Source organism: Sebastes fasciatus, chromosome 21, assembly GCF_043250625.1.
Source record: "Sebastes fasciatus isolate fSebFas1 chromosome 21, fSebFas1.pri, whole genome shotgun sequence".
Taxonomy (NCBI): Eukaryota; Metazoa; Chordata; class Actinopteri; order Perciformes; family Sebastidae; genus Sebastes; species Sebastes fasciatus.
In genome coordinates, this window is record NC_133815.1 from 9,272,176 (window position 1) to 9,295,391 (window position 23,216).

A 23,216-nucleotide genomic window follows, 5' to 3' on the forward strand; every position below is an offset into this window, starting at 1 on the left:
TTATTTCTATTGCTCCCATTTTTCTCTCCATATGCAATGAATATGTAAAAAAGTGCTCTAACATGCCACAGCATTAAAATTGCCCCAGATCAGGAGCTTTACTGGAAGTTTCCTTCCAAGTTGGATATGTGAGACTTGAGGGTGTGCTTGCATTTTTCCCTAATTGGGGCTTATTTTAAACACACCTGGACACACCTTCCACTTTGCCATTTGACCTTTTTGTGAATTAAGACAGCAAAGCATCAGAGTAGGAGTCGTCAACCCTGCAGTACATCACAGAGGAGAGGGGAGGCCGCACCATGACTAATTAGTAAATCTCACTTCTCTCTAAGGTGAAAAAAATGATTTCCTTTGCAGCGAGGTTGGGGGTTGATGAGTAAATACCCACCTGCTCCAAGTTGCAGTAACCTAATAAGTCTCCCTGGACTTTGAAAGTGAATATTTCATATTTCACTGATCTCTAACAGCTTTTCTGCATGTCTCATATTTGACTCTCCATAAGCCATGTAAGATGGGTAAAGGGGAAACACAGACTGCAGGGTCTCTTTCCTGCCACACAATGGCGTGGAAAGGTCAGGCCTAATGAAGTCGGGGGTGTGACCCCTCGTATTCAGTGACTTTGCATGGGCCTCCGTCCCACCGCTGCAACCATGCCGCTTAATCCCTTTTTGATCCTAATTGATAGGCATTAACATGATCCTTATCCAGGAGCTGTGTTTTGTCTTCCACAGCCCTTCTCTCTGGGTGTCAGTGACACAAAGTGTGAAAGCGTTAAACCAAATGTGAAATTGATATTTTTCATGTTTGTGTGCTTAAAATCTGGCTGTGTTTCTAAACACTCACACAAAAGTGGCCAATGCTCAGCCGTTTGCCCTTTGAGGCTCTTAACAGGACTTAGCACCTGACCCCTAGAATCCGACTGTGATGTGAATGGTACCAGCCCATTTCCACTTTGTTTCCCTTTGAGTGCTTTCATCTTCATCACTAGGTGATTACCGCCTTCAACTATTAACTAATGACCCTCTTTAAAATGTTGAGAGGACTTTAAGTCAGGACCCGTGTCACCTTTATGAAAGTGCAGGAGTTCTACCACTTCTTAGTAACTTCTTCCGTTTACATTCTCTGATCTTCATACTGCAACCCATATTAGCACTTTATATTAATTATATGTTTACTGGTAGTCACTAGACCCTAATGAACTCTTTTTAGAACTGCAACGTTTACTATTAAATTAATCACCAACTATTTTGTTAATTGATTAATCAGTTTGAGTTTTTCTTTTAAGAAAGAAAAGTCTAAATTATCTGATTCAGCTTCTTAAAAGTGAATATTTTCTGGTTTCTTTCCTCCTCTATGACAGTAAACTGAATATCTTTGAGTTGTGGACAAAACAAGACATTTGAGGACGTCATTATTGGACTTTGGGAAACACTGATTGACATTTTTCACCATTTTCTGACATTTTATAGACCAAACAACTAATCGATGAATCAAGAAAATGATCCTTAGTTGCAGCCCTCAACCTTTTCGTCCTTTTCACCGTTTCACTCCAGCTAGAAGTGGTTACCAACTTAACTAAATTATATTAGACATCTTCCACGTTACAACATCTGTACTGAAGTTTTACATTATTGTCCACTTGGCTCTATATCCAAATATTCTTTTATTATTGAACTTTATTCATTTTAACAAATTATTTCTGAATGATAACTGAATTTTATCTGAGTGGGGAGTGATTAGCAATAATACAAGAGATAAATAACTAATAAACCAGTATGTTTAGAAATACTTCTTAAAATGATCTTTTCACAAACTCTTTATATTTTTACCAACCTGTTGCATAGAAATCGTTTGATTTGTTATGATATGACTTTGTTTTGGTACAATATGACGGTTCTATCAGGAATTAAGAAAGGACTCAGATTATTGGGGTGAACACAGTGAGGTATTAAGCAATGCTGCTGCTTGATCCTCTGATCAGTTTGATTGATCCACTAGGTTTGTAAAGTATATAAATTGTATTAAAGTGTTTAGTTAGTGCATGAGGACGACTTTTACTTTTTAAAACTCCAATAAATTCCTGTTGAATATTTAAGTTGACAATAACTTGGTAATGTTGAGCCACATATCCACATGTCTAACCTGCCATCAGTTTACCTTCAACAAGTTTTTCATTCATTCACACTGAAAGTATAAACAGTGAATGTCTGACAGCCTGCAGAGGATTGCTGATGAACAGGTTGTTTAGATGTTCCCCTCCTCATACTTCCAAGACTACAGCAAGGAAAGTTTGTTTATAGCAAATATTTACAGTATTAATAAGTGTTGCCTTAAAGAGCATAATAATGATAATCAGGCATACTATGAGAGATAAAAGTAAAATTGTAACGCTTGCAATGTTTTTCACTTTTTACAGCATAGACTGAGCACATTCATTGACCTGTTTATTCTTCGGATACTTTCCAAGAAAGGTTTACCATTTTTAAACACATTTAACTCCTCTTTGCATCTGATATTTAGGTTTAATTTTTCCCTTTTTCCTTTGATTTTCCAGATGTTTTAAAATATTTTTACACTATTGCTGCAGTTTTATTGTTGATTAATCTGTTGATCGTTTTCTCGATTAATCGATTAGTTGTTTGGTCTATAAAATGTCAGAAAATTGTAAGAAAATGTCGATCAGTGTTTCCCAAAGCCCAAGATGACATCCTCAAATGTCTCGTTTTGTCCACAACTCAAAGATATTCAGTTTACTGTCATGGAGGAGTAAAGAAAACAGAAAATATTCACCTTTTGTTTTTGTTTTGGCGTTTAAATTTAATAGTTGACAACTAATTGATTAATCGTTGCAGCTCTATTTGGCATACCCTTGAACTGATGCTAAGCTACAACAACCTTTCTTTTCTTTTTTTCTCTCTTTAAGAAGTCCAAACATTAAGCCAGTTTCCTCATAAATACATATTTATATAAAAAGGCAGGTTTTTAAGCCTTTATGTGGCCGACCATATGTGTGATCTTTTTTTTTCCCTCAGCACTCTCAAACCTGCACAATTAAGAAGCATGTCTCTCCATTGTGCTCAGCAGTGTGCAACAGCCCACTTTAGCTGGAAAATGCCAGGTGTCGTGTTGGTTCTTGTTGGTTTCACACAGCGACTCGAGTCCCTCCCTGGAACGCGGTTCCCAGGTCTCCATAGGATTGGGTGTTATTTCCAGCTTGTTTGTTGCACTGAATAATGAGTACTCTGTAAGGCCTGATGACATAATTTGGAGATTGCTACGGAAAAATAACTAATTATGGAGCTCAGAAACTACAGATTGGTACTCCGCTCGTGTACTTCACTTGACTGGCACCACCTGCCCTCTATATGTCACACTCACTTCACTTATCCCACAGTTGTGAAAGCGAGCTGGTGTCTGCCAGTTATGTGCAACCCCCAGCAGACACACACAGACACGCAATGAATCAGTAGTGGGTTGGACTTGATAATGCTTTTGTCATTTAGATTTTATTTACCCGTAAACAAAAGATTGGAAGTAGATGACGTAGAGGATTGAGAGTTTGGTGGAAAGAGGATTCAGTGAAATCCCTCCAGTGTTGCCGATTTTACTGAAACTTAGGGAAAGTTTAGAAAGTCAGCAGTGAAAAGAAAGTTTCTAGGCGTGTATTAGTACATATGGTGCACTGGACAGTATTCGTCAGATGTTGTGGCTTGACCTGCTGCTGGAAGAGCTCTGGTTTTTCTTGCATTTTGTCTAAAATATTTCAATAAAATGTTTTGGGAATAGACATTTAGAAGGGCAGGAACACGGTGTAGGGCATATGCAGCACTGTATGAGGAGTTTTCTTCACTTCTGGTTGTGAATCTCTTCCCTCTGCATTATTATTTTTTCTCCAGACTACCTTGTTGAAAAAAGTGGCAAAGTCGTTCATGAATATAAATCAGCTTTTGGTTTAAGTTCTAACATTTATGCCGCAGTTGCACTACGACAAGTTCAATACATTAAGTGATTTTCCAACTGATACCTACAGTGTACATCTGACTGCCACACATTTAAAGTAATATTTTACTTTTGCACAATTTACCAGTAAATTCTCATCTTGCAGCAGTTTGGCTTTAGCTGCCCTGGAATTTTGTATTCTCTCCTCGTTTACAAACCTTTTTTTCTGATTTTTTTTTTTTTTTTTTTATCAATAATTGCAAGGCCAAAAAGAAAAGAAAGGAAAGAACAAAGAAAAGCAACATCAGCCACATCACGTTTGTGTATGTTAGAGGTTTGATTTTTTTTTAGTGCTGAAGCAGGTGCAAGCGTGCAGCAGCATCATTACAGAGAAGAACCAATGTGGTTGACAACTGACTGGCCAAGCCATGCTTACTCATGTCATATCCTTGTTTTAGTGCATGTCAATACAGCAGGTCTTGAGCATTTCAGGGCAGTTATGAGCGTCATCTCTGAAGTTTGGAGCTTGTACTTTTATTTGGTATTGGAAAAAAAAGCCTCTTGAGCATCATCCCAACATCAGCACACACATCAGAGCACCTCACCTGCTCCAGTTTATTCCCTCCATATTGTTTTTTTTTATATGAACTCCTCTCCTAGAAATGACACAGATGAAGAAATCAGATGTAAAATACGAGCAGGATGTTTCTGCATCACAGCAGGGATGAGGAGAGCTTGTTGTCATGTGTGAAGTAGATCTTTTAAGACGTTGAAGTCAACAGTAATTTCCGCTCTTCTCAGGATATAGCTGTCAAAAATCATAGCAGCAGACTGTCATTCAGTTCGTTTTTTTTAAGAATCAGCTTATTTATCTGTGCCATTTGACCATTTTCGGCTACTTAGATGTGCATCTTCACAGTTATTTTGCTCATTCGTTTAGCTATTTGCTTCTTTTCATGCATTTCACTTTTATTTTAACTTATTTATATATAGATTAAAAACAGACAGCTGAACGTTTGGGGCCTGGATGTGATTTTATAATGAAGAAAAGTAAGAAAAGGTCGATAATTAGGACCTGTAGATAAAGAAAAGTTAGAAGGTAAACAATTCACGGAATAGAATATGTGCTATGTCAGACCTGGGACACTGAAATTTAAGAGGATATTAAAATTACATGAAATTTCAGCACTTAAAATCAGCTTTACATAATTTCTCTGGAGTTTAAAGTTAATAAGAGAAAAATCGTCTTTAGTTGGAGTTTTACCTTGGATGTTCTGTGTGTCCTAGTTCTACCAGTAATATTCATAAATCTCATTATTCATTAAAACGTCAATTTGTTCTGGTAATACTATTAATTTGGATGTCATAAATCCCTCATAACTACATTCAAAGTTAGGATGACAGGTCTATCTGAAACCTTGAATACGTACATTCAGTGATGGAATGTAACTAAGTATATTTACTCAAGTATTCGAGGTACTTGTACTTTAGTATTTTCATTTTATGATACTTTATGCTTCTACTCCACTGCATCTCAGAGGTAAATATCGTGGTTTTTACTCCATTATATTTATTTGGCAGCTTTAGTTACTAGTTACTTTGCAGATTATTAATACAAAATAATCATCAGACTATGATGTATTATCATAGATTAGCTAAATATCAGTATTTAAAGTAATTCAAATTAGCGCCACCTTTGCCAGCTGAAATGTCAAACACATTAACTCATCAATTATGTAATCCAATAATTTATATATATTATTCTGAAATGGGCCAGTCTGCATAATGAGTACATTACTTTGGTAATTTAAGTATGTTTTTATGTTAATACTTTTATACTTGAGTACGATTTTGAATGCAGGACTTTTACTTGTAACTGAGTATTTTTTACATTGTAGTATTGCTACTTTTACCTAAGTAAAAGATCGGAGTACTTCTTCCAAAACTGCGTACATTCATTTAAAACTGAATTTTGTTCTGTAGCTGGTTATATTTACTGTGAGTTTATCTTATAATCCAGGCTTCCCTGTCATGATTGGTGGACAGACTGATGCATTTGTTAGACAAATCTGTAAGTTTAATATTAAATTTGGGCGTGGGGCATATTATCCCTGTGAATTGTAGCTGTTAGAATCATATAATGTGGGCAAAAATATATGTTTTATACTTCTTTCCAGATCATCGTTGCTTAGCTTGTGCCAGTGAAGAGCTGAATTTATATTTTTAAGCATTGTTATGAGATCAGTTTTCATAAGAAAGCTGGTCCCATAAGAGCAGGCTACTCAATCTAACTTTACTTCCCAATGCTGCACATTCACCTTTTCATCTGACAGAAGCGTTCACGATCAAGGGCGGTATCACCTTTGCCACTAATGAGGTTGTTTATTTACCAAATTTCCTTGTGGACTGTGAGAGAAAGACGAGCCATGCATAGCAGAGCATAAAATCAGCATTAGCACGACAGAGCTCCAAAAGTTCTACATTTTTGTGACAGTAAAACGTGTAGCTCACCTGAAGTACCTGCATGTTGAACATGGAAACCTTTCAACCACATTATTACAACCTGAAGTCGAGCTGGATTTTAAATTGGACGTAATCTTCAAAGGAAAGAAATAAAGACATCCTGACTGGAGATTAGCCCTTTTAAGGCTTTTATTTAAAATTTGCTCGATACCCATTTTGATAACATTCATTACTTTTATACCATGTCAGGTTTTCAAAAACCCAGATGAGTATGTCAAAATAGCACAACTTTGAAGATTTGCATGTGACTGATATCTTTAACAGTAATACCTCTTAAAACCCGTTTAACACCACTAATTTCTTAAACACATTAACGCAACTTGCGATTTTTAGGTTGTAGCGGGCTCAGTTTTAAAGCTAGAGTGAAGATACCGGTATCATATGAAACTAGAAATCCTAAGGAACCCATTGGTACCAACCATGTCATACTAGCGAAGGAGGCTAAATAATGTTCCAAACTTACGCAAAATTTTGGCGAGGAAAAACTGGCATGGCCATTTTCAACGGGGTCCCTCGACCTGAAAATGAGTTCTATGGGTACCCACGAGTCTCCCCTTTACAGACATGCCCACTTTTATGACAATCACATTCAGTTTGTGGCAAGTCATAGTCAAGTCAGCACACTGACACACTGACAGCTGTTGTTGCCTGTTGGGCTGCTGTTTCCAATGTTATGATTTGAGCATATTTCTATGTTAAATGCAGTACCTGTGAGGGTTTCTAGACAATATTTGTCATTGTTTTGTGTTAACTGATTTCCAATAATAAATATATACATACATTTGCATCCACATGTTAATAAGAGTATTAAATACTTGACAAATCTCCCTTTTAAGGTACATTTTGAATGGATAAAAATGTGCGATTAATTTGCCATTCATCGCGATTAAACATTTGAATCGATTGCCCCTTTATTTATTTATTCTTTCTAATAAAACTATAAAAAATGTACCTGTTATTTACTATAAAGTGTCACATTTCTCACTGCAAATATTTTTTATCAGTTAAGAATTTCAAAATAAAGGCATATCTTAAAGATGATATGTATCGATGTTTCCACTTTGCATCGTGTTATTGGATCGTTGATCATTGAATCAATATATCGATCCAGATTGATGTATCGTTACACCATTAACTTCCTCACAATTGCAAACAACGTTACAAATGCTAGTAATATGTGGAATACCAGTAAGCAGCATTTTTCTAGAGGTCTAGTAATCAGCACTTTGATTTTTTTCAAGGCAATATGAGCTGCAGCGGGTAAAATAAAAACTAAATTATTTGATATGTGAACGGAGCAGTGAAAAGTCATGACGCTATGATGACACACTGATACACAGCTTTGACCAAGTGGACTGAGAGCAAGATGAAACTAACCAACAGACAGACATACAGCAAATACTGCTAATTGGCAATCAACCTAATATGATGCACCTGTGTAGCAACAATGCTGATTTACTAAACTCAAAGTTTGGCCACCACATATTGTCTTTTCTAGTTAAGGTTATGCCTACTGTTTCATGTCTTAAATTATTTACCTCTTCCTATCGACTGTATTGTATTAGAAACTCTAAACTATCACATAAATTAGTGTTTTTTTTCATCTCATTTCCATCACACATCTATCCACAGTGGTACAACACAGATTAGTTTAAACTGATGAAGAGCCTCTGGGCATTGATAGTAATAATAATAATAATGATGCATGTGTGGCACCGTTCTGTATTTTGTGCACAGCAGAAATCCATTTCTGCTTAAATCCGTCAGTGGTTTGCAGACCTGCTCATCAGAGCCCATGTACACTGCTTTATTTGCTGATTTAGATTGGCTTCCAATCTCTGCGTAAATGTGCGAGGCTTTACTGTATGTTTGCTTATCTGTCCAGCCATCCCATCTATTCAAACAGCGTTCCTTTCATTTAAGGCTGTGTGTGCTGCCTGGGCTTTTTTTTTTTTTTTTTTTTTTTCTGGGACCTTTTCTGTTATTTTGGGACCAGATGGCGAGGGGGCACGGAAGCGCCTCTTTTGTCCGGGCGCCCCAGTGAAAGGAGGCTGTCCTCCCTAATGTAATCAGCGGCACCGGAAGGGTCCATTTTGGGCTGTGAAAGAAGACAATCGGGTCTGGACACGTCTAGATTACAGAAACGCAGAGTTCATCTCCCGACCCTGCCCCCTTTGACCAAAGCCCTGGCATGGAGGATCCTCATCTTTGATCAGTGGAGGGTGGAGGTGCTGATCCGACCTCACAAGGGCCAAAGGCCACCCGCACCCCCTCCGCCCTGTTTACCCTGCACTTGGCTGCTGCTGACACCTCCTTCCGGAAAGAGCCAGGGGGTGGTGGGTCGGTGTGGGCATAGAGGGGGGGATACCATGACCTGTCTAGACACCGTTGCTAGTTGCCCTGGTGTTGCCAAGGGGACATAATGAACTTTGACCTCAAATGTAGTTGGTTAGGAGCCACTCTGGTCATCCAGGGAAGACATTTTTTTTTCTTTTTAATTTTCAGTGTTGGGGGTGGGGAAATGAGGCGGGGGCACTGATGTGACCCACATAATACACAATCTGCTTTGAGGGACCACAAGCATGAATTTGTTGGCAAAACTTCCTTTTTTTATTTTAATAACTGAGTGACATTTTCAGTGAGGTGTCAGGACGTCAGGACAGATAGAGAACAATATAGCTGACTAATTTACTTTTCCCAGAATTTTATGTTTGTTTGCTTTAATTCATCTGATGCCACGATGACGCTCTTGGAAGGAGGATTTATTTAGTTTTTTTTAATTTGTGACATTTTCTAACACCACAGAAGTCATGCTGTTTTTGGTTCATCATATTTTTATTTTTTTTACATTTTTGGACCATTTATTTCTCATGCACAGTAAGTAATCTTTGAATTTCTTACCTGTTTTATCTTGTTAAATATTATATTCAACAGGCAGTTTGTGGGTAAAACAAAGAAAAATATTCTTACGTTGACATATTTTTTAACATTGCTGAGTAATACATGTCTTCCAGAGCTGTTTTTAACGTTGTGCCTTGTTGATCCAAGGCAATTTTCTACCTCATACAGTAATTTTGCAATCTATTATATTGTGTTTTATCATTTATAAAATTGTGATTTAATATTTCAGTAGATGAAAGTTATGTACAGTTATTCTCAACATGATCTTTTCTCTTAATTTGTACTTATACAGAGCTTATACATACATGATTTAATGAAAAAGATTTGAGAAATATGACAAATTTAAGCTGTGCAGTGCAATAAACAATGCAAAGCGGAGTCAAAGTCTTTGTTAAAAACCAAAGTAGACGAATACCGACATACAGTATTGATGTATACTATTGTACGTACAGGCTTACTATTGATGTATAGTATTTTGAATTTTAAATGTCACAAGTCTAGATTTTTTATGGAAGGTTTTTGCAAATAATTAGGATGAAAATTGTTTTCATATTGTCAGAATAACGTAATTAGTATGTGTATTCTCTAACACGAATGCTTCGCCGTGCATGCAGTGAGATGTTGGCATTGTTCTTATCTATCACGTCATTCTTCGTCCTGTACCTAGAGTCCCTGGTTTTGGCCCCGAACCACAACACAACCCAATGTGTGAACTGGCTTTGATGTTGAGGCTCTTCCTCAGGAGTGGGTGTAGCGATTCCACCATCATGGCCGCCGCTACCAACCCCGCCCTCTCGCCTGCCACTCAGGAACAGTTAAAATGGCAGCATGCAGCAAAATGAGTGAGAGGGAGAAAGAGAGAGACGCCCACTACTGTGAGCTGTGGCACGGTCGACTGAGCCGCAGCTACGCCAACTCAAACTGAGGTGATTATTTTTGGTGTATTCGGCCGTCTGAGAACAATGTAGAATCTGAAGGAGTCTAGACAGGTAGATTGGGCTGGAAACCAGTGAAGGGTTAACCTCTTTTGTCACCGCTTTATCCCAAATCAGTTCACGATGGTGCTCTATTTCCAGCCACAATTTGTCAGGATGTAGAACTAAATACATTCCTCTATTAAATGTTTAAAAAATGGAATCCGTCCAAACATAATTGGCGAAACCACGGCTGCAATTTTCACAGTACAAATGCAGCCAAATAGAAAAACACCCAGTGACCATTACAACAATATAATGGATGGTGTTAACATTTTTTGAACTCTTCACCCAGGTCTTTGGCCGGCTGCCATTTTATTCTCCAAATTATGGGTTGCAGCCTGGCACGGGGAACGGGCACTCGCTGATCATCACAGCGTTTTCCTGCTCTGTAGCATCCTAAGATGTGAAAACCAGCTGTATTATTCATATACTGTATATGTGTTAGTTGTAATATATCTTAGTTTTGGTAATCAGCATTGACCATAGCATCATTTGTATTCTGAACAGTACAGTATTTCAGTGGCTGTATTCATTTTTAATGTAGAAAGAACAAAGTGATCATTGAAACCCTTTGCTCTTAGTCAAACCGCTCTATGTATGTTCCTATTATGTCATCTACTTAACACCAATTAAAGGCTATACGCTACACCAACCCAACGCTGTTTCAATGAGCTGGAGACCAATTTAGAATGGATCACAGAGCGTAGATGTGTGCATCCAGTCTCAATAAACCATCTTGAAATTAAGTATTACACCCAATCATTCCCTTTGCAGGTCTGGCTGCCACCTCATAACAACTCTATTGCAAGGCATCCCACATCCAAACTGCACTGCAGTGTGGAGAATTTTAAGGTAAATGTCCAAATCTTCTATTTTTAGGTCTTGCTACTCACACTGAATGACATTTTATTATTGGCTCCTGGTGTGAATATGTGTGTTTTTTTTCTTCTTCCTCGGTGGTGGACTAGGAGGAAGATGTCATGCTAAGGATGGGTTTTGGTGATGATGTTGCTGCTGTTGATGCGGCGTCGAGCTCTCACTTTGTGCCTCTGTCAGTTATGATGCGTAACCACAAAGTGAGTGACAGGCCAGTCCCCGGGGAGAGCAGGGGGCCTGAGGTGAGTCAGATGTATCCTTGACCCTGTCTAGCTGTGTCAGCAAGCAACACAAACTCTGTAACAAAGGCCAGAAATGGCATGACTGTACATTGTACATCTTAATTTAGTATATAGAAGAAGAAGAATGTAGAAAACACACAACCAACTTGACTATTTCTGTTCAAGAGATCTGGTTTCCATTGCATAAGCTCCCATCATCTTATGAATTATGAAATCATAATGCAGCATATCACACATACAGCTCGTACCTTTTGATTTCTTTACATGCATCTGTTTCCTCCAGAGTACTGGATGTTTTTAGTAGTGATTTTGGTAGATATTCAGCATTGTTTACTTCAGTGCTTTACAGATACAGTATTAAACACCCAATGCCACTTTAAAAAAAGATGTCAGAGAGAGGTATCGTTTCTGTGGAGTCAGATCTTGTTTTGTGAAGGTTTTGTTGCATACCTATTTTAGCTCAAATGTAGCTTATATTTTAAGTTGGAAGGCTTACAGAGTTTGAGGGGAGCAGGAAAATACTGGAGGCGTATGAGGTTTTCAGTGCTAAGTTTAGGGCTGCTGTTCAGGAATATTTTCTCAATCGATTAGTTGTTTAGTCTATAAAATGTCAGAAAATGTTGGAAAATGTCGATCAGTGTTTCCCAAAGCTCAAGATGACGTCCTCAAATGTCTCGTTTTCTCCACAACTCAAAGATATTCAGTTTACTGTCATAGAGGAGTAAAGAAACCAGAAAATATTCACATTTAAGAAGCTGGAAACGGAGAATTTTTACCGTTTTTTTCTTTAAAAATGACTCAACCGATCAATCGATTATCAGAATAGTTGCCGATTAATTTAATATTTGACAACTAATCGATTCATCGTTGTATCTCTAAACCATATAGTAAAACGATTTGTATTCATTTCTAGTCCGCTCAGCTATAAATTTAGCTTTTTTGAACCTCAAAGATGCTTGAGCTCAAGTGTAACATATTGAATTAACTTTATATACTGACGAAAGAGAAACTATGAAGTTAGACATGTTTTGTGTTTTCTGCTCTCAGCTGCATCTAAGGTGTAAAAATAATATTGCGGCTCGGGCTGCAACGATGAATCAATTAATACATTAGTTATCATTCTTTGATTCCAGCTTCTTAAATGTAAATATTTTCTGGTTTCTTTACTCCTATGACATTAAACTGAATGTTTTTGAGTTGTGGACACAACAAGACATTTGAGGACGATTAATCGTGCAGCTCTAACTAAGTTACTTGAGAAAACCTTCATTAGGATAATTACTGTTCATGAAACATGGGCAAACAGACAAAGAATCATTAACTGCAAATCAACTGCAACCCAAGGTGTTACAATACTTGAAGGTGAACTTTACAGATAGTGTATTATACATTTGGAAAAATATTATCCATGTCGGGGCATTGCTTGTTAAAATGAATAGCTGATCAATGTTTAATAACCCAACCAAACTTCCAATCCAAATGATTAAGAAATGTGTGAAGAAATTGTGGATTGTAATGCAATATCAGGTTTTAGCTTGCATCACTCATCTTGTTTTTGATTTGCCATATTATTTATAATACCTGGGAAAGAACAAAGTGTAAGTGTGACGCATTTTACACCAACTATAGTCTTATTACTGGTATTATCATTATATTCAGTGCTGAAGCAATTAATTGATAAATCGATTAGTCGATGAACAGAAAATTAACCTACAACGACTGTGATGATCGATAAATGTCATTTATCAAGCAAACTCTTACTGGTTCCAGCGTCTAAACTCAGGATTTTTTTCTGTTTTATGTTATGATAAATTAAATATATTTGGATTTTTGACTCTTGATTGGACAAAACAAGCAATTTGAAGATGCTCTGGAAAATTGTGATGGGCATTTTTAGTATTTTTTTCATTTTATAGACTGAATGATTAATCAACTAATGATAAATGTAAACAACAAACTAACCGGTAGTGAGAATAATCGTCAGTTGCAGCCTTTTTTATGTTAAACGTAAACGTAATGTTAAAAATAAACAATCCACCGACATTTCACAGGTTAAAATGATTATTGTTTGGTTTCAGTGAGGAATATCTGCTTCCTTTTGCTAAAAAGAAAACACATCATCAGGAAAATTAGGGTTAGTGTTCAGTTTCAGATGTGCTTGTTGTGATGTGTTGTACCAGAATTATCAGTGTAACGGTAAATTTTTTTACCAAAGCCGTAGTAAATGTTATAATAAATGCAGTCTGCAAAAAAATCAAAGTGTGACCGAAACAATTGATGCAACCTGTGTCATCATCTGAAATGTTAAGTAGACTTTCTCTCTTTAACATTATCTTTTTTAAGAAGAAATATTTCCTCGTTTTGACGTTTCGTCCCCACCAAAAAGCGAATAATCTTTTTGTGACACATCCATGATTCAGTCAGTGTAGACTAGAAGTACTGCTGGTCAAACCACGTTATAAACAAATTAAATGGGATATTTCACGTTTTTAATTCATTCCTCTAAGCAGGAAACATCCACTCAAGAAACCAGATGTGGTAGCTACATGGGAAAAAAAAGCACATGGAGATTTGTTTTTCCTGAATTTCGTTAAGCGAACAAAAAGAATCTTTATTGAAAAGTCTTGCATTTCTTTACAAGGGGGTCGCTCAAACACGGGTGTGTGAAATGAGAGTTGCCTGGGTGTGACTTCTCCAGAAAGCATCCGCTTGCTATTGTCTGCCTAGTCAACTTCTGCAGGCCCCAGTGCCCTGACTTCCATACATGAGAGATCAAGGGTTACCAAGGTGCTTTTGAGAAAGGAGGGCTCAATGTGAGAGGGGACAAACCAGTCCACAAAATACTCATTTCCTTTGCATGTTAGGTGCCCTAGTGGGGATTCAGACGGGGTCACCGACACAGCCAGCGTTGTTCTTAATGAAAACTGTTGCCTTTTCATCGGCTATCTGCCGCCTGTACAGTATGCGGCTCGATAATGTGCTGAGTTTGCCCAAAAGAAAGTTTGTTCAGACTCTGGCTGTTTATCCGGAGCCAGACAGAGGCACCTCATGTAGAAAAGGTAAAAGTAATTCTGTCCACCTCTCATTCTTGCCAGAAAGTTCAGTCACTGAGCCACGGCATTAACTTGTATTCTAACAAGATTAAAATATATTCGTCCTGGGGATTAGCATAGTTAGGTGTCCTTTTGCCTCTTTTTTTCCTGCACTGGTGCGGTGACAGTGGGCTTTGATCTGCGTTGCGAGGCAAGAGTCCTGGCTTGGACCTAGCCATTCGAGTGCCAAGTGTGAAATTGGCCTGATGTCATCCCCATTCTTCACCTTTTACATCTTTCACCACTTTAATTATGTTTCCGCCACAAAGCCCGGGCACCTCTGAGCAGATTCCACTCTGACCGTAGGAAGCATTTAGAAAGTGGGTAAATGACACAGTAGGGGAGGGGGAGGATGGTAGGAGAGGTCATAGCAGGATGGGGCCCTTTTGTGTTTAGAGGTAGACATTGATACTTCCCTCATGTATCCTGCGCTCACTTCCATTTTTTACAGCGATGAGAACTTTGTGAAATTGTCAGCAATGCTGCAGAAAAATAACTTTTATTCCAGACAACTTCTGCATCCCATTCCAAGAAGACATGTTTGTTTTTTAACCCAGTTATGCACACACATATTACTTGATTTATGCTGTCATGCATTATGTTTTCCCAGCAATGCAAGTTGCGTGAAGCAGTTAGACGCCCCAAAACAAGGACACTTGACCACCTGAATCTCACTTCTTCTGGCGACTAGACAAATTATTCTCGGATAAAAAAAAAAAAAAGCTTTTGTTCCAGGAGAATGTGCACAGCTCCAGCTATTGTTCATGCATCGGTGTCCCTATCTGAACTTCAGGGAGCTTCTCTGCCGGTGAATATTTTGATGAAGGTTCCTATTGATGCGCTGAATGAAGGACCAAAACAACAGGGGTGTGTGTGTGTGTGTGTGTGTGTGTGTGTGTAAGCAATGTGAGGAGGAACAGAAATGAATGAAGTGTTATGGGGATGTGTGCGTGCCAGGCAAGAATAAAATAAAACCGAGTGATAGTAAGATGTGTGTGTGTGTGTGAGGGAGAGAGAGAGAGTTGAGAAAGCTGTGTGTGGAGAATGGGTTACTGAGGGGCGGGAGGGGGGAAACCAGCCACCTGCAGCCATGACAGGCTTTGACCTTCATTGCTCTCTCTCTTTCTCTCTCTAGTGTGTCCCACTCTCTCTCTCTCTCACCCCCCTCCCCTCTCTCTCTCTCCTTTCGACTCCCATTTCTGCCTTGTGATAGAAGCACAGGCTCCTTTCAGAGGCGGCGAGGAAGACTGACCGTCGTGGAGACAGTGCTGGGAGCCGCTCTAATGCTAGTAGTCACCGGCCGTTAGACATGGCGTTCAAAGACTAGCGGTGCAAGCATGGAAATGCAGATAAGGCATTGTTGAGGAAACATGCCTGGGAATTGTTCAAGGCTTTCCTCCTTGCATAATGTTGGGATGCTTTCGCAAATGTTTTAATCTCAAAACCCATGAATGTGATCCTCCATGAATGTGATCCAGAACCGCCCATAGAATGAGTGGGTGTTTGCATGGGGAAGGATTGTCATGCCATGCAAATTAATAATGATTGTGATTGCAATTGTGAATATTTTGACATCTGGGAACATTTATTTAAAGCTATTTTTTAAATCTTTCTCTTTTCTGGACAATTTTTAGCTAGTAATGCATTTTTTTTTCTAGATTATAATGCCTGCAGCTTTGATTGAATGTCACACCAGACCTCTGTTATTTGTTTTTTTATGCGTTTAACTGTTTTTTTTCCTTCACATACAGATGCCAGAGACAATGCTTGTGTATAATCTTCAAGGTTTATTTACTCTTCTTTTGCAGTTTTTCAGGAGGCAGTTAATTACACAATTAATACATGATACAAATTATGTACATTTATACCAAAGAATACTTCCAACATAAAATAAAAAATAGCATTGTATTCTACAACTCTGTGTTGTAATTTTATTTAAACATGTTCATATATAGATAGATATACGCTGATGAGTAAATTCATAATGTCGTACCAGCAGTTTTTCATAAAGGCATTAAACTTGAATAGTCTGCATTTGAAGTAATACTGCTTCTCTGATTCGGCACAGTTCTGTTTCACACAAAGTTCACACCTGAACTTTAAGGCAAAGTGTGTTTCTGTTTGGTGGATTTTAATTCACACACACTTTTTGCAGATACACAACAAAAACACTTTGAAAGGCAAAAAGTCCACAATTTGGTATGGATACAGTCTAAAACTTAGCTCGATCATACTTGTGTCGATGAAGACCAGAGTTTATAAACACAGTTATTTGCCCAAGTACAACAAATTGCAGCTTTCATGCAAAGGCCCCATAAACTATTATCATTCACAAAAAAGAAACAAAAAGAAAGTTATTGCAAGATAAACAAGCAGTGTAAACACCTCAGATATCTACTCTAAAGCAACACTGGTCATTGGATAGATTTTTTTTTCTCAATATAATCTATATAAATACACATATGAAGTCCTTTCAACAACGATAAGAGATTTCCAACATTTGTAATACAGTCACTGACGGATTTGCCTTCTTTTTATGATAAATGGATATGTAATAAAACTGTATATAGAGAAAAGATTTAACAAGAACATCCAATAACCTGCTTTTTATAGTCAAAAGAGTGCGCAGAATGGTTGTCATCATTGTCTTTATGCTACAGAGTTTGTTCTGTGACTTTATAGGCAGCATTATAGCCTTCAATTCAGTTCTAGCTACAAAACAAAAGATTGATATTGCTAGTTAAAACTATAATAGCTGCACTGATGCATTGGTATAACGAAGGGAATACGCACATAATATTGGTTTAAAGGCTATAAGACGACCACATGGATAATAAGCAAGGCGTAACTTAGCGTTTTAGTTCAGTGGCGTGTTAGAAAAAATCGCTACCTCTCAGTCACTTTATTATTATAATAATAATAATAAACTTCCTGTTTTTTTCTTTTTAAAAAACGTATCAAAATTCATTGTCTGCCCAATTAGGTCTGCACTCAAAAAATCCTCCGTCCTGTTTTTTTTTTTTTTTTACATTAAAACACAAACCAACAAGCATGGAAATAATAAAAAAAACTGGTGTTAGCATTTATTTAAATTCACAGTAGCCTGGATGCAGCAGAAAAATATTCTTTGGACTTCAGTTTTTGTTCACTGACAGATCGAAGTGCCAGTTAGTTCAATGTAAAATGATGACAATCATGTAGGCCTGTATATAAAATGATGGGTGTAAGCATGTGTACCTCCTGTTGGGTGGTGGGGGGGGGGACGACAAACAATGAAAACTTTATACAACATCTTTTATAGACGTGATATTGCAGAAATATCTCTTATTTTTTTTTTTCAAACAATTTTATGCTGGTATACTCTACACTGGCCCTTTATTCGATGAAATTATTGCATTGTAGGCTTGACAAAAACCTCCCATAAAACGAAAAATCACTATAATATTCCTATAGAGAGCTTAAATATTCCTGTAGGGGGACTCTTTGTGGTCCTTATTTTATTTATTTCCTGTCAGCTTTATAGTGGTATTAATATGTATTTTTTATCTGCTGTAAATATGTAGTTTTTGCAGTGATATCTCTATAAAACATCTATCATAGGATTACTATAGGGTGGTTTTTCGTCAGGAAGGAGGCTGCTGCTGCTGTTGTGACTTCTCTTCTCTGTGAAATCAATCGCTGTCTGATTTTTCGTCTTTCGACGAGACGGTGGCGTGATTGTACAGTCCCTGTGCCATCAGGTGCAAGGCCAGAGAGTTTTTAGCGCCGGTGGCCTTCTTGATTTTGGCCCTCTTGTTCTGGAACCAGATCTTGATCTGGGACTCGTTGAGGCCCAGCTCCTGCGCCAGGTTCTGCCGCCTCTGCTCGGTCAGATACCGGTTGGTCTGAAACTCCGATTTTAGTCTTTGCAGCTGCTCTGCTGTGAAGGCCGTCCGTGGTCGCTTGTCCTCTTTGCTGGTCGTCGTTGTCGTCGTCGTCGTCGTCTTCTTCTTTGGTTTGCGAGATCTTGGCCCTGTGGGGTGTTGGGGACACAACATATTGGTTTGTCAATATCAAAACATGCTCATGAATATGGGCAAAAAATAAAAAACACACGAGTAATAATCAGGCAAACTGCTTAATATGAACTTTTGAAATGAAAAAAATATAATTTTTGGGGGTTTTCTCATTAAAATAGTCAACCCACGTATAATTAGTATACTATTTTACTACTTTACATTTAGGAAAGAGCTTATGCATGTATCTAAAGCACGTGCGTAAAGTCTAAAGCACGTGCGTAAAGTCTATTTTATAAGATTTTTTTTTTAACTTATTGTTTTTTTTTACTTATTGGTTTGTCAGTATCAAAACATGCTCATGAATATGGGCAAACCCCCCCCCCACCCCCACCCCCCTCAAAAAGAACATGCGTAAGAATCAGGCAAACTGCTTAATAACAACTTTAGAAATGAAAAAAATATTATTTATTTGGTTTTCTCATTAAAATAGTCAACCCACGTATAATTAGTATACTATTGTACTACTTTACATTTAGGAAAGAGCCTATACATGTATCTAAACCACGTGCGTAAAGTCTAGAACACATGCGTAAAGTCTAGAACACATACGTAAAGTCTAGAACACATACGTAAAGTCTAGAACACACGCGTAAAGTCTATTTTATAAGATTTTTTTTTTCTTATTTTAATCTCCAAAATCAAGAAATAAGTAAACAAATGTCTCTTCACTCATCTGTTGTCATTTGGTGACTGTCTTTTAGAAGTTTACATTTTTCATAAAACAAATCATAAAATAAGTTTTATTTAAAGCATTTTTTGGCAAACTTGTAAATAATAATGAGGAGGACTGATTGTAAAATGTTGACACGTCCACTGAAGAAAAAAACACCCAAGAAGCAAAAACCTCCCCTCCCTCCCTGTTTCTATCCCTCTTCCTCTCTTACACACACATATATATACATACACATACACACACACACACACACACACACACACACACACACACACACACACACACACACACACACACACATCACACACTCTGACACTGTCTGTAGTAATAAGGAATTATTCACCAATAGGGTAACACTTGGAAAAACATCACTGACCCACTGTTTTGGAAATACAGGATACACTTCAATGCAGCTACTTTGCATTTTTTGTTTTGTTTTTTTGTGGGCCACTTGAAAAGCTCCTCAATGGACAAACGTGAATAGAATCGGAGCAGCACGTTCATTTTCCATCTAGAGGCCTATTTAGTGGAGCTTTTGCACTTAGTGGTTTTTGTTCCCTCCTCCAAAACAGTGTTGAAAACATTAATGAAACCCCATAATACAGGCCGAACCTCTATACTGATGAATCAGCTTCTGTGTGTGTTTTTTTTCAAGCAGCTCCATATAAAAACTGTGCAGCTCTACAACTCGTAGTAGTCGCCTACGCTACTCCATACAGCGTTACATAATGCATGAGAACAAGTTGTACTCCACTTTTCATATACACTAAGAAAAAATACACTAGATATTAACTTTGCTGCAGGCTGACAAGTTGTAGCGTCTGTTTCCTAGTAAATAAAGATTAGAAATAAAACCAAAAACACTCACTACTGGTACGCATATACATGAGCTCTGGGAGCGTCCATTGTGAACACAGATGCATATTTAATTCATCCCAAACACAAACTCGCTTCTAAGAAGCAAAACAAGAGCAACAAATATTATTTTGCAGATTCTCTGGCGCGCTAATGTTTAGTATGTAGGACCCCATTATTCTCATATTCATAACACGAGGAATAAACAACAATACTGCCTGAATGGGAACATTTTTGTGCAGAAAAATCTGTGCGTAAAAGCTCCAAATAAAATTACTTTTTTTACGTTTTGATGTATTTTGGTGGGTAATTAAAATATAAAGATTTTACAAAGAGTTTCACTGTTTAAAAGATTTTTTTCTTTCTCGTTTGCATTTAAAAGAGGCCTCCTCATCTCACCGAAAAAAAGCCCCATTTCTATTTTCTTTGTGGTATTTTTTCCCCCACATTGTACAATGACGTGTTGTTCGTGTAGTCTATTGCAGGATTTGTGTTTTGCATTAAATAATATTTCTAAAAATTTCTATTATGTTTGAGTAAATCACCAGCTTTTGCGCTGCTCAGCCACAAATGTCACATTAAATCACTATTTCACAACATCTCGTACTAAAAGGGAGGAAAAGGGTATTCAATATAGGCTCTATATACAAATATACTATAAACTGTGCTTTATCTTTCATGAAAATCTATTATTGCTTGGTACTTTTTCCCTCATTCGCCCACCGTATAGAGAGCGAAGCGCTATACTCTACTCTGCAGAAGTCGGTCAAGGCATCCGGGGTCAGTGTTATTGGGGGTATTTCAGGTTACAGCGAATAATAGTAAAAACGCATGCATGCACCAACCTGAAGAAGGCCTGTCCGAGTATCTGGTGCAGTAGACCCAGGCTGGCCACAGCATGGACTTGGACTGGGATGGGTTTGAGCTGGCTTGGGAACTGTCTGAGTCTGAGCTTAGGCACTGGTCTCCTCTCTCCACGCGGGGTTTCAGGCTCTCCTCGGCGGCTATAGCTGGCTTCTTGGTCCCCGTGACCGTGTGCGGAGTGGAGGTTCCTTCAGCCGGCACCGTGTTGCCAACCGGCTCGGTCTGAGGCGCGTCTGGGCTGTTGTGGCTCTCCAGGCGGCTACTCTCTCTCTCTTCTTGGTTTGCGCCTCCTCCTCCTCCGTCCTTTTTGCGTCCGAAATCCGGCCGCAGGATGTTGTCGATGAAGAAATTGGTGACCCTGTGAGGAATCTGCTGCAGATTCCCAGGCGCCTGTAACAGAGGAAGGATGCCTCTGTTGTTGGACTCATCCTGCTGCTGCTCCACCACCACGTCTATGTCTCCACGATCATTTTCTTCCATACTGATTCACTTTCTTTTTAACCCCTTTATCACTCTCTCTCCGCTCTGCAAGAAGCAAAAATTCGCAAAAAAAAAAAGAACTTCAGGGGGATTTAAAATTTGCACAAAAAAAAAAGAAAATGCACGCTTGGAATATATATTTATATAAAAAAAATAAAACTCAAATTCTAGTGAGTGCCTTGGACACCATGCAAAGCCTTGCCGTAGTGTCCTCTTGAGAAAAGCATACTTTTTTTTGACATATATATATCCTCTCAATCTCTACTGATAACGCAGAGCTAGTGCCATTTGCGCACCATCCAAATTTAGTGTTATCCGATTTCAGTGTGCCTACACCTAAACTAAACTAAGGGTAAATAAAGAGAGCTCCTAAACTGATGCTCTAATACTCTCACTCTGGAGTTTTGTTCTTATTTTCAATACGAGCCCCCCGAGTGACGTTTTCCCACCGTCCTCCCAGACACGTGCCTTGGACCAATGGGGTGGGAGAAACCGGGCCACCTGACGCAGACTCCAGAGCAGTCCACAAAAAAACGCCCATCCTCAGCCTTTAGTAAAAGGGAAAGAGTCCTCCTGCACTGACGGAGAGGGAGAGAAGAAGCCTCATTTAAATCCAGTGCATGCTCCACAGATACTCCCAATAATTCATCTGTGTTTATGAACCTGTGACTTCATTTTTTTTGGGAGTTTTAGTTTGCAAATCTAATGTGCATCACATTGTTTGAGTTTATTATAGGAGATGGAAGCATCGGCTGTCAAAGTGGGATGTGGGGGGTTCCTTTGCTTGCAGGGCATGGAGGGAGGGATTCCCATTAAAACGAGGAATAGTATACGTTTTTACTATGTTATTATGCACTATATCACATCTTAGGTGTAAATAAGTTACATTATCGACACTTTTAAGATGCATACAGTTCAATACAGTTTAATTTTAAAACAATAACAACTAAAGATCTGCTCATTTGAAGACACAATCCTATTATATGGGGTAAAATAGCCTCATGTGGGTGTATTTGGGGATCTCTGACATGAAAATCTGTGTTGAAATAGCTGAAAGTACACCTTTATACAACACTGAAAACACTATTATATGTTGGAAATATGTTTAAAACAATAACAACCAAAAAATCTGCTCATTTGAAGGCAAATAAGACAAAATTCTGTTATATAGGGTAAAATAGCCTCATGTGGGTGTATTTGTGGATCCTTGACGTGAAAATCTGTGATGAAATATCTTAAAGTAAACCTTTATACAACCCTGTAAACACTATTATATGTTGGAAATATGTTTACAATACATGTGCATTAAAGGTTATTATAGCACCTGTAAGGTCAACTGGACTCAGAGTAACTTATAGTGAGGTTGTCCTGGCCAAGGTTAAATACGTAAAACAATAGCTGCATGCTCTTATTTGTAACTCAGGGTGGAGTTCTTGACATTTTAATTTAATTTCAAAACATTTATCTCGTTTAAACCTATAGCAGCATCACATTTTATGCTATATCATGAAATGGAACCACTTTATTTGTGTCTTAATGTGACGTGTTTGCTTTCAGTCGCCTCATAATTGGATGCAAAACTCTGAACTCTGAGTTCTTTTAAAACAAAGCTTAAAACTTTCCTGTTTGCTGCTGCCTTTTATTAAACCAGATAATGATCTTATACTGCACTAGAGCTTTTACTCTTGTGTGTTATACTCTATTTTAGCTTCTATCCTATAGCTTTTTTTTAAGCT

General features: G+C 38.0%; 2 protein-coding genes across 5 annotated transcripts in view; one reads left to right on the forward strand and one right to left on the reverse strand.

Moving 5' to 3' along the window:
* The window catches only part of dlgap1b (discs, large (Drosophila) homolog-associated protein 1b), a 260,605-nt gene that overhangs the window by 8,393 nt on the left and 228,996 nt on the right, over positions 1–23,216 (forward strand). The window lies entirely within an intron of this gene.
* Positions 16,322–22,821, reverse strand: en2a (engrailed homeobox 2a). The gene is made up of 2 exons (XM_074621748.1): positions 20,982–22,821; positions 16,322–18,562 (listed from the first exon to the last, which is right to left on the reverse strand). Exons 1-2 carry the CDS (start codon positions 21,478–21,480, stop codon positions 18,222–18,224), a joined length of 840 nt encoding a protein of 279 aa, XP_074477849.1. The 5' UTR covers positions 21,481–22,821; the 3' UTR covers positions 16,322–18,221.